General features: G+C 42.6%; 1 protein-coding gene and 1 long non-coding RNA gene across 2 annotated transcripts in view; one reads left to right on the top strand and one right to left on the bottom strand.

The window, feature by feature from the left end:
- The window catches only part of LOC140216093 (uncharacterized), a 39,334-nt gene extending 38,309 nt beyond the window's left edge, over positions 1-1,025 (bottom strand). The window contains exon 1 of the long non-coding RNA XR_011892750.1: positions 903-1,025. This is a non-coding gene — a long non-coding RNA (uncharacterized lncRNA). The remainder of the gene's footprint in view (positions 1-902) is intronic.
- LOC126542355 (ras-related protein M-Ras-like) lies at positions 60-14,666 on the top strand. Its single transcript, XM_050189395.3, has 4 exons — positions 60-669; positions 2,636-2,889; positions 5,475-5,554; positions 7,477-14,666. Exons 1-4 carry the CDS (start codon positions 483-485, stop codon positions 7,547-7,549), a joined length of 594 nt encoding a protein of 197 aa, XP_050045352.1. The 5' UTR covers positions 60-482; the 3' UTR covers positions 7,550-14,666.
- Positions 14,667-15,437: the final 771 nt, after the last annotated feature.

The raw sequence follows: 15,437 nt of genomic DNA, 5'->3' as shown, positions 1-15,437 counted from the left end.
TGTTCATTGCTAGCGTAGCTATCTGAAATCTGAAATACTAGCCCAAAGGTGGCGATACCTTCGCGTGTTTGATCTCGTCGATCTCGTCTCTGGTTCGTCTGGTTCTTTATTCTATGTGTAGGTGTTCTGTCGGTTCTGTGGTCTCTCTACGCGCATGATTCATTTGCGCCTTAGTGTAGTGATTATGTGTTGTGCGATGCTACAGACAGCTTGCGCCAGCTTAGAAGTGTCGAGTCCAGCGCTTTGAAGAACATGCGTTTTGTGTGTGTACCATTTCATCTAGAAAATGTAACGTGTGTCAACAGACGTGTGATAAAATTATGCTGGGTTTAACCCTAATCGCTCCAGAGGCCTCGGCGTGTTGTGTAAAAACAGTACGGTGCTTGCTCATACCGGAAAATACTCTTTTTATTGTTATGAGCCAAGGGCTGTGTTTTTGGCGCGGTTAGGTTTTCGAGTAGTATCCAGAACTATTGGCGACAATGGCCGAGCCGCCGTGTGACAACGTTATCACCTACAAGTTGGTCGTGGTTGGTGACGGCGGGGTCGGCAAGTCGGCCCTGACCATCCAGTTCATTCAGAAACTTTTCGTCACGGACTACGATCCGACCATCGAAGATTCGTATGTACAGCATTGCAAGATTGACGGCCAGGGGTGCATTCTGGATGGTAAGTGCTGCGCTGTGCGCGCTTGGAGCTGATCGACGCGCAGGCTACAGCTTAAAGACAGTCTACGAGCGAAATCACTGTGGAGCCTGCCTAATGCCAACGTTGCGGGCGATATAATGAACGCCGATCGTCCATAGTCCTCGTGGTTCGCTCTTCGAGCACATAAATGACCAAGTACTACGTAAACAAAGCTGTCCCATTCTCTATGTAGTTCATAAAGAAGTGCTAAATACCTGAAGGTGGACGCAGTGACTCACGAGCAGATCTTGTAGCAGTTTGTGTGCACACGGATGCCTCTCGCAAGAACTTTTTTGTTAATCGCTGCGTTGAAACGGCTTCTTTAACTTGAGAAAGTACTAAGCTGTTGCCAGATGTTTGCCAACTGTTCCTTTAGCCGCAGTGCAGCCAGGTGGACGAACCACTTCATTCAGTAATGAACTCCAGTGCTGCAAGTATGACTTAATGTCGAAAACAAAGTGGGACAAAAAATATATATATATGGGGCTTAGCAATAGTTCTCAACTTAACACTGTCAAGTCTTCTGAAGCCATTCTGTTTTTACGTGTTGATTCAGTTAGGTTGTCTCGGGTGTGGTAAAGGGCATCAGTTTTTATTTGACTGGTCCAGACATAGGAGGCATAGTGCCACTGTAAATTATCTGTACCATGATTTCCAGTGCTCCAGGAGAGAGATGAAAGCTGTCTCGGCTCCTTTTGAAGTTACTGTATTAATGTGCTGTGAGCAAGTTATCTAAAAACTCCTGATAAAGAGGATGAGGATGGTTGGCCTGGTGGAGGTGGGGCAGACAATGTAGCACGAGCTGCCAATTTACTAAGTGTCGTCCGCTATGTCATTTGTGACATCACGGTCAGTGTTGAATGATGCAAGTGTCGTACAGTGCACTTTCGATCACAATCGAATTTTCATGATTGGCTCCTATGCTCAAGCTGTGGGAAGGAGCCAGTGGTGGTCTAGAATTTTGATTCGGATATGGCTCGCTGGAGATCAGAAGTCATGTGACACCGGTATAATAAAGGGGAAAACGGGATTGGGTTGTTGATTAAAATATATGAGACATATCAGCCCTGACGGCTGTGCCTAGTGATTTTTTGGTGTAGGTTAAGTTACAAAATTATTTCATTTAGAATAGTAATAGAGAGATCAAATGTGGAGAGTCGGGTGATGCAAGGAGGCAAGCTACCCTCCCCACAGCAGAGGCTCTTTCGCATTGCCTCAACCAGTGCCTGCAAGCAACATTTCTCCCCAGCTTCGAGGCCCCATTAGACTCTCGCAACTCCTACTTTCCTTACTGAAATTTCTTTTTCAATCCCTTCTGTTGTTTGCGGTGCATTTGCAGATTTAGTTTGCGTGCTCTGCATTTCACAGGGCTTGCATTGATGTTGCCTGCATTTCTTTTTTAATTTTGTGTAGAGCTGCCTTACGGCATAGTAAAGAAGAAAAAAAACAACCTTGTAAGTAAGAAACCAACCCTGCATCGTGCAGGAAGACCAGTAAGACCCTGTAATTACAGTTGACTCGACTTCACTTTCTGAAGTCTGCATGCAGGTTCTGTGGAGGCCAGACTGTCAGAACAAGGGCTCGTGTCAGAACAAGGGTTTGTGTCGTGTGCCTGTGCAAGTCCACAACAGCTGGTATGCTGGTACAGCAGGCAGCATGCACGTGAGAGCAGATAGCCTGTGACATCGTCTCTGCTGCAGGGGAGAGTGAATCCTTCAAGATGAAAGATGCGGAGGCATTTGTTTGAATTCTCAGCTTCTTTTGCAATGTACATTGGTGTAATACTTTGCAGACATAATTGTTACTGGGTTATTTATGCCCTGTGCATGTCTGTTTGCAGTGCCCAAACCTGCTGATGGATGAGTTACATATTTAATGCATAAGCTAGTATGACTGTAATCAGTGTCTGCGCTTTACATGGCTGCAATTTTACATGCTCATTTTTCAGTGTTGGATACAGCGGGCCAAGAAGAGTTCAGTGCTATGCGTGAGCAGTACATGCGCAAGGGGGATGGCTTCCTGCTCGTGTACTCTGTGACAGACAAGCAGAGCTTTGACAACATCGGCCACTTCCACACTCAAATCCTGCGTGTCAAAGACCGTGATTCGTATCCCATGTTGCTGGTGGCCAACAAAGTGGACCTGGTGCACCTCCGACGAGTCTCTGAAGAACAAGGCCGAGAGCTTGCCCAACAGCTGAGGGTCTGTGGCCTGTTTGATTTCAGGCTTTCTATTTGTGTCATGAAAAGATTGAAAGCTCTTACCCAGTAGTGCCTAAACACTTTGGCCTTGGGGAACCTGGCCCTCTCACATAGTACTAGGGAACCATTGCTTACTTGCTCCCACCCCACAGTCCATACAAACAGAAAAGAGTATGGATGCGTTGCCCTGTATAGATGAATTTCAACATTCAACCAATCAAATGTTTGCACAAGGGTTCCTAGGATTATAGCAGGAATGTACACACATTATTGCAAGAGGTGCTGTTTATACCAAATACGTGCATCCCATTGTGACTATAACCTAGTTGGACATGAGGCCTCATAGTTTTTTGGCAATTGATAGAACTGACCTGCGTCCATTCTGCAAAAAAACTTTTAGTTGGCCATAATGACCCTTGCATCTAAATTAGCCCTGTACCAGCAGACGCAGTCATGACAAAATCCCAAATGCACCTGCAGGTCAAAGCTGCACTGGGCTACGCTCTTGCAAACCAGACTGGGCATTTATTTGAGCTAACTGAAAGTCTGTACATGGCTCCTTGACACCAGAAACAGTCTATGCTAGCTGCTACTTTCTACTGGCCAGAACCTGTACATATTTTGCATGGGCCTCAGAGGAAGGAATATAAGAGACAAGAAAGAGGGTATTTATGTATGCAACACCTTGGGTGGCTGTAGCACATGAAGCACCAACATGTGGAAAGTGATTTGGCGAAGCATGTGCTATGCCATTCTTAACACTTTAGCTCCCAAATTTTTTTGCAAAGGTTTACTAATTTTACCATTCCTTTTATTCTAGCAAATTATTGCACATTTTATATGTGTATTCAAAAAATATATTACATGTGTGGTTTATCTTTCTTGTATTCACATGCTTGTGTAAATTTCAGGTGGAAGACATCTGCAATGAAAAAGATACTTACCCTCATCACTCGCTCAAGGTCGGAGCTTAATTGTCTGAATGAATGATACCAAGAGAAATCAGGAGCATAGACTAATGTGGCCTAGAAGCATATGGCTCGTCCTTGGTCATATCCTCCCGAGACCTGAAGGCATCCCAGGAACATAATTGACTTTATGAGTTGGCTCTTATTAATGAAAAAAACATTATTTTGTTTGCATGCCACTGTTGAATGCCAGAAGTAACATCTCTATGTATGTGGACAAAGTAACCATCTTCCTCATGTTTGATGATATGGTACAAACTCATTTTCTTTGAGTAAACAAGGAATGAAGATGCAACATTGTGTGGTGGGTTGCCTCTTTGATGCCGCACCCTCAATTTTTCACATCAGTTTGGCACGTTCAAAAACGATTTCATGGTTGCATTTCCTTGTCTATACCAACGCAGCAGCCTATGTCAATGTACTGGCGAATTTCTCAAAAGCTGGTGGAAAGAAATTGATTAAACTACTTTCACACATGAATCTTAAATCATATCCAAGGTAAATACGTAATTTCTTCAAAGTTGGTTTTGAGAATGATTGAAGTAAATGTGCAGTGTACAAACGGTCTTGGGAGGATATTGGTACAAACAGCAAGGACAAGTACAGCTTCGGCTTGGTATATAAAGGGGCCTTAGAGTAGCTAGCAACATTCTGCATTTCTATTTTAAGCTTTGAATTGAGCCCCTGGCCACAGCACTGTGATATTTATCTTGATTCCACTATGTCAATACTCTTGTATGCTACAGCTCTGGTGTTCTACTACAGCTTGCCTTGGCTAATTCTTAGTGTTGAAGTGAACACTCAATTGCAGAAATATGGCAAATCAGTTCTTCCATATTCTACAAGATGAAGCTGAGCAGAGTAACTAGGCGGGCTTTTTGGTTGAAGGAAGGCTACAGCACGGGAACTGCACTGTAGTGCGGAAATTATCGAGGCTACTGCAATTTCTCGTGCGGAAAATAACTGTCAGTTGTCCCTCGATAGCCTTGTGTGAAAGAGCTGACCTACCTTGATTCTAATGCCAGGGTGTGATAGCAGTATGAGCAGGATTTGTGCGCATGTGTGATCTTGTTTTTTTGCCAAGTGTTCCCTTTAAAACTAGCTGCGCACCGGCAGAATAAACGTTTTTGTTGAAAGTGAGTGCTGTGTCTGTACTTTGTGTGCCTCGTTTGTCTCCGTCGGTTCCCACGCTGTAGCCTTCCTCTATCCACGAGATTGAAGAACTTTCTTGAAAGAAAAACTAAGTTTGCTTTCATTAAATTGTTGGGTTGGCACCATAATAACCTATAATAGTTCTCCTGAGCTCTTAGGATTGCTGTTAATCGAGAGCTGCCCACGGTGGTACCCTTGCAGTTCCGTAGCCTGTAACACGTAGTTCAATACAAACAGGGGTATTAACAACTTAGCTTGCAGTCATTGAGGGGTGTGACATCTGATGGTGTATAACATAAAAACACACTACATTTATTCTATTCAGTCTCCTTTACTAACAGTGTGGGTTGTAAATGTGACAAAGTGCTGGCCAGCCACGTCGCACACACTTGTGGGGAAACAGTGCATACCTTTGTGAACTTGTAGTGCATGTAGTTCATAGTAAGAGGACTCTTGCATCTTGCAGATAAGCTACATTGAGACAAGTGCCAAAGACCCACCTCTAAACGTGGATGCTGCATTTCATGAAGTGGTGAGGATAATTAGGTGAGTGCTGTGGAATGAGTCGACCATGCTAATGCCAGCATTTAACATTAACTCTAAATGGAACAGGCACTTTTTCGTTACGCATGCCTAAAAAATATGTTTGTGCATTTGTTGATTCAATAAATGTTTATTGAGAGCAATAGAATATGTGTACTTATTACGTAGGTTCGTTACTGCGCTGCAAGTATGCAAGATAGCAAAATGTGTTAGTCTGCTCTCTTAAGACAGGAATTTGTTCTATTCAAACTCGTCCTGCAATAGAACATAATACAATTAATGTCTGCAAAGGCTGAAATTCAATGCTTACGTGTCCATCTGTGTTTCTTTGCTTTAATCTGTAATTTTTAAATAAACCTTTGCCAACGTGAATATGTATAAGCTCACCCAGCTTTCCATCTTTGTTCAGCCTATATAAAATGAAATTTTAATCCTTCAGTACTGCATTTGTGGTTTAAAGCTTTGGTCCATGACGTGACCATTGAACTAATCATATCTAATAATTATAACAGAGTAGAGGGGCCAATATGCGACGTGACGGAGTACAAAAAAGTGTTACCTCTTGGAGTACATTTTAACTCAAAATGTCCATTTAAGATCTCTAAGCCCCTCCCACTGACAGTGACTGCCGTTTTGGCATGGCTTGTGCGACGTAAAAGAATGCAGAGCAGCCGCTGAATTGTCAGCTCCAAAACCATGTCTTCACCGTGCCAAAAGTGTGCACGCCCACCCTCTCGCTGCTGAGAGGCTCCAGCAGACACCAAACTCGGCGGGAAGGCACAGGCTTGACATGTACCTTTCTGGTGTGAAGTGTTTGGAGCACAACATTGAAGAGTCCAAAGCCTACCAGTCATTTTGCACCACGTTCAGCTCCCATGCCTTATGTTTCGTATGCTTTTTTGGAAGAATGATGTCAGACTTGCCTTGCACATGCTCTGGCAGCCAATGATGCAGCAAGGGTGTCACCGTTGCATTGTGCCCACAATTGTTTCATTCACGTGAGAGATATAGCGCAAACCAGAGAATGGCTGTAGAAACTATCTCGGGCTGACTGCCGAGGCAGAAATGCAAAAACGAAACCATGCGCATTGACCACAGAGCGCGCACCATTTTGTCTTCCATCAGTGTTGCCTGACTCCTGCACGTTTCAACTGACATAAAACAATTCAAGTACAAACTTCTACTGCATAAAATGCACTCAAATTTTGCCATATTGCTCTGAGGCACATTTGGTTTATGTGCAATGCATAATTAAAGCTGATAAATTTGGTGTCAAAGCCAACAATTTCAGAGTACCGACATAAAATTTTTGTCCGGCCTTTCATTTTTTTTACGTATTAGGTAGCTTCTGACTAATTACAATTGGAACCTGAATTTTTCAAGCAAACAACAAATGTTGAATTGTATGCCATCTTTTATGTGACGAACTCAAAACGCACCCGAATGGACGGCAGCTTTCGTGGTGTTGGGTGTGTCCTGAAAATCGGTGTGAGTGGACTGCGTGGTATCAGATATGTCCAGGTCAGTGCAGGTGTCAAAGCCACATTGTGGTCTTGCTGAAAGCTTTAGACAGCGGCATAGAATGTGAGAATATGTAGAATGGGTGAATGTGTGTGAATGTGGAAAGAATGTGAGAAGCGCACTGCACATTCCGAGAGAAATGGCAGCAGAAGACCAAGCTTATCCCGTGTCAAATGCAAAGTGCAGTGTGAGAAGGGCAAGAATTTGGAAGATTGCATAGCTTGCAACAGATGTACTAGGCTGACATGACATATGTAAGCATGAGAAATGGCTCACCGTTTATTAGGAACAACAGCCAATGCAGGAGTCCATTAGCTTAAAGAGAGTGGTCCTTCTCTCCTATTCTTCATGCCCCACTCGTGCCTGCTGACCACCTGTTGTTTATCCTGACCAAACCCATACAGAAATCAACCGCCACAGGTCAACCAGAAGCGACGGAGAAGGTGGTGGAGGAACTCCCGCTGTGCCCTGCTGTAACGAGCCTGCCATGTGCCACTGGTGTGACCTTTCCTGAGTGACAGGATGCAACATTTTTTTTCCATTTTTTTCATCTTGCGGATCTTTTGAGGATATAGTATGTTATTTTGAACACCGGGTAATTAATTTCGCAGCTAAAGAAAATCAATGCAAATGAGTTCAGGCAGCATTGGGGTTATCCTTGGCGTACTTCCCATATCATACTGCGCTGCGATCTTTTCTTTTTCTTTCTTTTTTCTTTTTTTAAACTGTTGCAGCCACAGTCACTCTTCCATGTGCAGCTGTTATGGCCAGTTTTTACCAGCACAGCCATTTTCTCTAGGCCTCTGTTTGATTGAGGAGGAAAACAAACCAACCAAAGATCAGAACAGAGCTCCATGGCAGTTGCATTGACCATTTTCAAAGCATAAACTGTTGTCAACAAGACCTTGTACATAACTTGAGTGGCCATATTGAATGAGCACATCTATGAGCTTTAGAACTACCCGTATTGACTTTTGTCATGTTTTGATCTCTTCATTCAACTGTGCTTTTTGTTTTCCATTATGCCTGAATTCAGGAGACTATGTATCGGGATTCGTCTGTGCTTCATATAAAGCTTCAACACAAGCAGGTGATCACAAGAGAAACACATCCCCTTCAGGAGCTGTGTGCACAATTGTGCACACCAAGATAGTGCATCAAAAGAAAAAGCACTTATGAAAATAATCATATCTAAAATGTGTCGCAGACATTGTGAAACACTTATGATTGGACCTATGTTGCAAGTTTGAGTAATATGTGTAAGTTGTCTTAGTAAAAAATGAGTTGGAAGGTAGATGTCTTGGTATTTGCTCTTAGTATGTCGTCGTGTAGCGGGTCCACTTTTAGAGTGCGCCTCTTAGGCACCCATTCCTGGGTAAAGTGTCGGCGCCCCTCGGTGTAACCGCGCGAACGCGGTCGTCATCGCCTTCTATCACAGTTGGCCCCGATGCCGCTCATCGTGCCAGCATTCACATACTGCCCCTCCCTCTGTGAAGGCGCTAACGGCACTGGCCCACTGCCAGTTATGCTGTGATTTCGGTCTCAAATTCATTGCCTCAGTATATCGCGAAATGAAAATGCGTATCGAGCTGCGCTCACATTTTCCATTAGGAAGATCGTAATCATTGGACACTTTGTTTCATTGTTTTTTTACAGTGTTTTACATACATTGTGTGTTTCAAGCGGCTGGACCGATGCTTTTCAATTGTGCTAGACATGAAATAGTTGGTGCCTTTATATGAGATGTTATATAGAGTTCTTGCATGAAGTCCACATTCTGTAGAGTTGACAAAACTGACTGAAGAATTTAAAATTTATAATCTGTTATGCAGCAACACGCTTTTCATGTTTCTGAAGATACAGAAAAATCTGATATAACTAGACTAAATGGAAAGACTCGATTGATGCCTGAAGGGGATATGGGATCAATGCTCTTCTGTCAGGTGTTCACTTCGAGTAAGACATTTAGTGTCTAAAGCGTGAGATGGATGCCGTTCTTTAGTCACTCACTTAGTCACTCACTTGGTGACTTAGCAAAATCTGTGTCGTTATTGTTGCTTTTATGTGAAAATTTTATAGTAGTTTTATGGGAAAGTGCAATGGAGTGCGTAGATATGTACCATATGTTAATGGTGGTTTCCTCAAATCATCAAAATCTGTTAAAGTATGTACCAAATTGATATAAATCTCTTTTTTCTTTTTTTTTTCCATTCTTTTGCGCAGTAGAACTTAAGTTCTCTTGCAAATGTGCATGGTTATACTTTCTTGTTTGCAAAAGAAAAATGTTATGCAGTAAGCCAACTTCTGTGCACTCTTGAAAGTATTTTCCATAGCAGCAGAATGAAAGAAAGAGCTAAGGATTTAAAGTAATACAGTGCACAGATCATTGCAGTAAACTGTCTAAACCTGGGAGGCAATTCTGTAAGTGTCTACCTAGTGGACATGTCCATTTTGTCTGCTGCTGAAGTGCTGATTGGCTGGGGGTGCCTGTCTCCTTATGACACGTACCCCAGTCCAGCCAATCATAACTCCAGCAGCCGAGGAAATGTACATGTCCACTAGGCGAACACTTGCAGAATACTCCCCCAGGAGCAACTCTACTGAAAGCGTAAAAAAATTTATAATGGGAGAAATATGCTCTCTGTGCAGGCATGTGCTGTAAACAATCATGGAGAGTAATTAATAAAGGAAAAAAGAGACATCCACCCGAACGTAGCAAAGTGCTACAAAGGAAACCCATATGGGTTTTACGGAAAATAAGCCTCGAAGTCAAAGAAAAATTCATCCTGGTCAAGGACTCAAACCCGGGACCACCGCCTTTTCGGGGCAGCTGCTCTACCATCTAAGCTAACTAGGCGTCTAGCAGATGGCAGGGTGAGGTTGAATTTGTCAACAACTCAAAGTGAAGGCAAGAGTTTGACGTAATAGTTCTGTGGAAGCCCGCAAGGGCGCGAGTTGTTGACAAATTTGACTTCGCCCTGCCATCTGCTAGACGCCTGGTTAGCTTAGCTGGACGACTGGCCCGGAAAGGCGGTGGTCTCGGGTTCGAGTCCTGGGCCAGGACGAATTTTTCTTCGACTTCAAGGCTTTACTTCGTGGAACCCGTATGAGTTTCCTTTGTAGCGATTTGCTACGTTTGGGTGGATGTCTCCCTTTTCCTTTATTAATTACTTCTCTCCACCTTGCGAGCTTCCGCAGAACTATTACGTCAAACTCATTGCTTCGAATTGTTGACAAATTTGACTTCGCCCTGCCATCTGCTAGCCGCCTGGTTAGCTTAGATGGTAGAGCGGCTGCGCCGGAAAGGTGGTGGTCCTGGGTTTGAGTCCCGGACCAGGGTGAATTTTTCTTCAACTTTGAGGCTTTTCTTTCTTGGAACCCATATGGGTTTCCTTTGTAGCAATTTGCGACGTTTGGGTGGAGGTCTCATTTTACCTTTATTAATTACTTCTCCCCGCCTTGCAGGCTTCTGCAGAACTATTACGTCAATCATTGAGAGTGATAGCAATGGCACACAGCTTGTTTGGTGAGCGCTGTGCCCATTCCACATGCATTGCTTTCTGGGTTAGCTTAGCAAGACTCCATGGTTCCTCCATGCCAAATTGGAGCAATCTAGGAGCTTGCGCAGCTGTTATCTGATGACAGCTCCCTAAATCTGCAAGAGTCTCTATAATAGCAGAAAACGCATTGAAAATAATTGTGCATGTGACATAGAGGAAAGTGAAATCTTTTCACGGACAAGTACCTGGTGCATTCAATTACAAGTAAGCAAATTGCATTGGTAGGTGGTTGGTCACGTGCCACTTGTACACGAGTGATGACAAAGTTTATCCATAGGGCATGGCTTCTCTTACTCTTGGGAACCATGGTATATATTAGGTTATCTCGTAATTTGCTATTGTACTTGGGTAACAATGCAATTGTAGGACCCTGCGATTGGGTCCATCAATGCTAAAATAACATCTTTCAATTTATGCCCTTAAGGGACACTTAAAGGGAGACATTAAATCAAGCTAAGAGTAGTAGATTGGGGTCCTAGAAACCCCTCGGTGTTTGTGCCCTGCTCCAAGAGATAAGCTGCTAATAATATTGCAGTTGACAAGAGCTTGCCCTTTAGAGTGCAGTGGTACTGCTCTGCACCGATGATCTCCGAACGCATGCCCATCTGAACTCTGCTGTCCACACTGAGTGGAGTGCTGCACAGAGGGGGCCAGTCATCATCATCATCAGCCTATATTATGTCCACTGCTGGACGAAGGCCTCTCCATAAAAATCTCCTATTACCCCTGTCCTGCACCAACCGATTCCAACTAGCGCCTGCGAATTTCTTAATTTCATCACCCCGCCTAGTCTTCTGCTGTCCTCGACTGCACTTCCCTTTTCTTGGATCGCATTCCGTAACCCTAATGGTCCACTGGTTATCTAACCTACGCATTACATCACCTGCCCAGCTCCATTTCTTTCTCTTAATGTCAATTAGAATATCGGCTATCCGCGTTTGCTCTCTGATCCGTACCGCTCTCTTCCTATCTCTTAACATTATGCCTATAATGCTTCGTTCCAATGCTCTTTGCGCGGTCCTTAACTTGGTCTCAAGCTTCTTTGTCAGTCGCCTAGTTCCAGTCTCTGCCCCATATGTTAGCACCGGTAGAATGCACCGATTGTACACTTTTTTTTTTTTTATAATGATAATGGTAAGCTGTCAGTCAGGATCTGACAATGTCTGCCGAATGCGCTCCAACCCATTTTTGTTCTTCCATAATTTATCTTCTCCTGATCAGGGTCACCTGTGAGTAATTGACTTAGCTAAACGTACTCCTTCACAGGCTAGAGGCTGACTGGCGATCCTGAACTCTTGTTCCCTTGCCCTGCTATTGATCATTATCTTTGTCTTCTGCATATTAATCTTCAACCCCACTCTTATATTCTCTCTGTTAAGGTCCTCAATCAATTGTAACTCGTTCCCAGTGTTGCTGAACAGGACAGTGTCATCTGCAAATCGAAGGTTGCTGAGATGATCGCCGTTGATCCTTACTCCTAAGCCTTCCCAGTTTAATGGCTTGAATACTTATTCCAAGCACACACTGAGGGCCAGTATGCTGCCATAAAATATTCCATTGTTGGACAGTGTTGAAAAAGTAGCATCTGCGAGTTTTTCAACAGGAAAACCTGGTTAGGTTGGCCAGACTGTATTTCCATTTATGGTCATATGTAATGTAACAATCTTGTTTTATCGTTGATCAGCTACTATTTTACATTTTAACAAGGGACTTTAGACATCATTGGGATCAGAAAGAAGGTAAACTTTATTTCAAGAACTCTGGTCCGGCTTTACCTGCTTTGTTCCATTTGTTGTCAGCCATGTCGAGGTTTGTGATCTGTCTGGTAATGGCTTGTACGTAGTAGGGGCGAGTCCACCACTTTTAAGATTATGTAGGCCTACAAGAGAGCACAAGCTTGGCCAGGCATGCCTCGATTGCAAGGTGCTTTGGGAGCCGTTTTTGCATTTTTGCAGTTGTGGTGCATATCCTGCCCCGTGTTCTTCATTTTCTCTACTTCAATATCGCTGTGCTTGGCAAGAGTGACATTTTCAACTCTGTGTTGTAATCTACCTACTAGCTTCAGTCGGTATTTTTATCTTTAGTGCCTCTTTGTGTTACTTATGTGTTAGAATCAGCTGTGGAGAAAAGCTTACACATCAATATATAATAAAATAATAGTTGCTGTGGCTGCTTTGCAGATATTTAATTCTATCACTCACGTTATTGCTTGTCAAGTGTGCTGCATATTCACAGTATGGTAGTAGTCTTTGGGCCTTTGCCTTCAGCTTTGCCGAATGAAGCAGCACCCATTGGCCAGTGTAATGTACCTTGAGTGATCTCAGATATGTGCGTGTGGTGTGTATTTGTACCGATTTTCGTGCAGTGTTGTGTGATGCTGAGGTGTCCTAACAGTTTTCTCTCTCAATGTTAGCCCTGCCCCTTTCTTTTTCATATCTTGTTATGTATACACAAGCAGCTCACGTTTTCTTGCCTTTAACACATCTTGAAATGCAGCTTTATACTTTCCATAGCCATTTGCTTTCTGTGCTCTAAGTTTTGTTCTCACCGATAAGTGTTTCTCACAGAAGAAGTAAGTGCAACATAGCTCTTGCCTTGCTTAGTTTTTCTAATTCTTAATGCAAGAAGGCAGTCATAATTAAACACAGACTTTGCTGGGGGCATATTAAACAGCTCGAGCACGGGAGTGAGATAAGCCCCTGTAGTCTTACCATCTTGAACTTCACAGTCAATTTTTTGTTGCTGTATTTTTGTTCCGTGGCACTGCTGCCTCATATCGCTAATCGTTGTACCACAAGGGTACAAAAATCATGAAGCGATTGGAATCCATTCTATTTCTTTAACCTCCTTACTTAAACACAGTAAGAAAGTGCTTGCAAGAGCCTTTTGGATTCTTTGTTGGTTTTCATTCCAAAGGTGCGCTCACTTGTCACATGTGCAGTTTGTGGCTATAGCTGGACAAAGCATACAATTCTGGGAGGTATCTGTCTAAATATCAGTCAGAGTGGGATGACACTAAATGCTATTTCCCTGTCACTGCACAATACATTGTTGATGACACAGGGTTAGCCAGATTGCTTGCAGCTAATTGTCAACGGAGAAATTACAATTTTTTACATTCATATCTGCGCAACATATGTTGGTGATATTTCCTTTTCCAGGCATTTTTAAAGGACAACATTGTCTGGCTCCCACCCAACAGTGCATACAAAGAGTGGTTTAGTTCTGAATCACTTGAGTGTTCCTGAAGCTCTGCAGTGTTTGCAAAAAAAACTTATTTTCTCAAGTGTCACTACAGCACTGAATATACATTGTGCCTACGGCTCAACTTTTGACGAGCTCTAAGCATATTTTCCCCCTTGTCTGATTGAACAACTACATTGCAATTCAGTATCTACTGCTGACCTGAAGTAGTGCTGTCTTATTTTTCTTGATGGTACATGCTTCAGCTTTGTACAATATTATTTGCATCAGCTGTTTCATGATGAACCCTGATATTTTCATTTCTGCTTCTTGTCTAGTCTGGCTTGGATGTTTATGGTTAAATTAATATATTTATTAAGCTTTATAATGGCTACATTTGTGCTGTGTACACCAGTGTTCTTTGGTAATGTGTGCATTCTAAGCATTTTGTTAGAATTTTATTTTTGGCTTAAGGTCGGAATGAACAGATGATGCAGAGAGCCGTCTTAGACTTTTGTTGTCCTCTAAGGAAGAAGATGCCATTTTTTGTACATGTGGTTTCCAGAAATGAAGACCTTGATGTTGTTGACCTTGTGTTGAAATGGCGCATACTCTCGTGTTAACAGAAATTGATTGAGGTGAGAGGATTATTAGCACACATTTTAGTGTTACATATCAGCTTAGCAGCTGGTTGGTGGTATTTATGTTGGCGTGTGTTTTCTTATTAGTGGTTAATAATGTAACTTATGCAGCTTGTTTATCTTTACATTCTCAGCTCTTTATAAAGTGGTTTGTTGTCTGTGGTACAGAGTGTAATCTTTAGTTCATAAAACAGACATTGTCTTATTGTATTGTGTGCTGATTTATTTCCATTTATTTATACATTTACACAAACGGCAGTGTCATGTTAAGTGACTTGCTCAAACATAACATGCTAATTACTATGAAATCTCAGATATTGCATAGAAATTGGGCTGTACATGTATGCCTGTGAGCAGTCATGAGGTTTTGATTACATTTTTTTGTGATACAGTGATGCTTTGATTAAAGATCAACAATTGTTTCATATTTTTCTAAAGTTGCTCTGTTTTAGCTCTACACGTAAAATCATCGTGCCCAAAATTCACATGATGCATTTGAGTGCACTATCAATCTTTTGCCATTTCATACCTAAGTGCATTTAAGCACAGCAACTGTCAGCACACCACTTTGCTACGTAAGAAGTACTGCTGACCACGCCACCTAAGAAACATTAGCAAAACAATATATAATTCTTACTCTAAACACCAACTGCAATGGAACCTTATATAGCGTAAAAAGCCTATATTCAGATAGTGTGGATACACACAGCCTCTGTCCAAAGTTTTATGCTTGAAGTGCAGTCAAATCCGAATATAACAAAACTGGGTAAAGTGAATTATTCTCTGTCAAACACTCAAAACGTACTGATCGATGCTCATGTAAAATAACTCTCTTGCAGCAAATTGGACAGTGATTCAAGCCTCTTGCATGCTGCTAGCTCGCACCACCACTCTTTACACACATTGCTAAAGCACTGCCAAATCATTCTTGAGACTTGACAGCTATTCGGTGGACATTTTGCTGCGTTTTTCACTCCTTTG

This window comes from Dermacentor andersoni, chromosome 2, assembly GCF_023375885.2.
Source record: "Dermacentor andersoni chromosome 2, qqDerAnde1_hic_scaffold, whole genome shotgun sequence".
In the NCBI taxonomy this organism is placed as follows: Eukaryota; Metazoa; Arthropoda; class Arachnida; order Ixodida; family Ixodidae; genus Dermacentor; species Dermacentor andersoni.
This window is presented reverse-complemented; position numbering and strand designations above follow the sequence as displayed.

Bases quoted from the DNA above. Each gene is read 5' to 3' on its own strand.
- LOC126542355 (XM_050189395.3), top strand. From the start codon at position 483: ATGGCCGAGCCGCCGTGTGACAACGTTATCACCTACAAGTTGGTCGTG. The intron at 670-2,635 runs GTAAGTGCTGCG...CTCATTTTTCAG, and splicing joins CCAGGGGTGCATTCTGGATG to TGTTGGATACAGCGGGCCAA. The intron at 2,890-5,474 runs GTCTGTGGCCTG...TGCATCTTGCAG, and splicing joins AGCTTGCCCAACAGCTGAGG to ATAAGCTACATTGAGACAAG.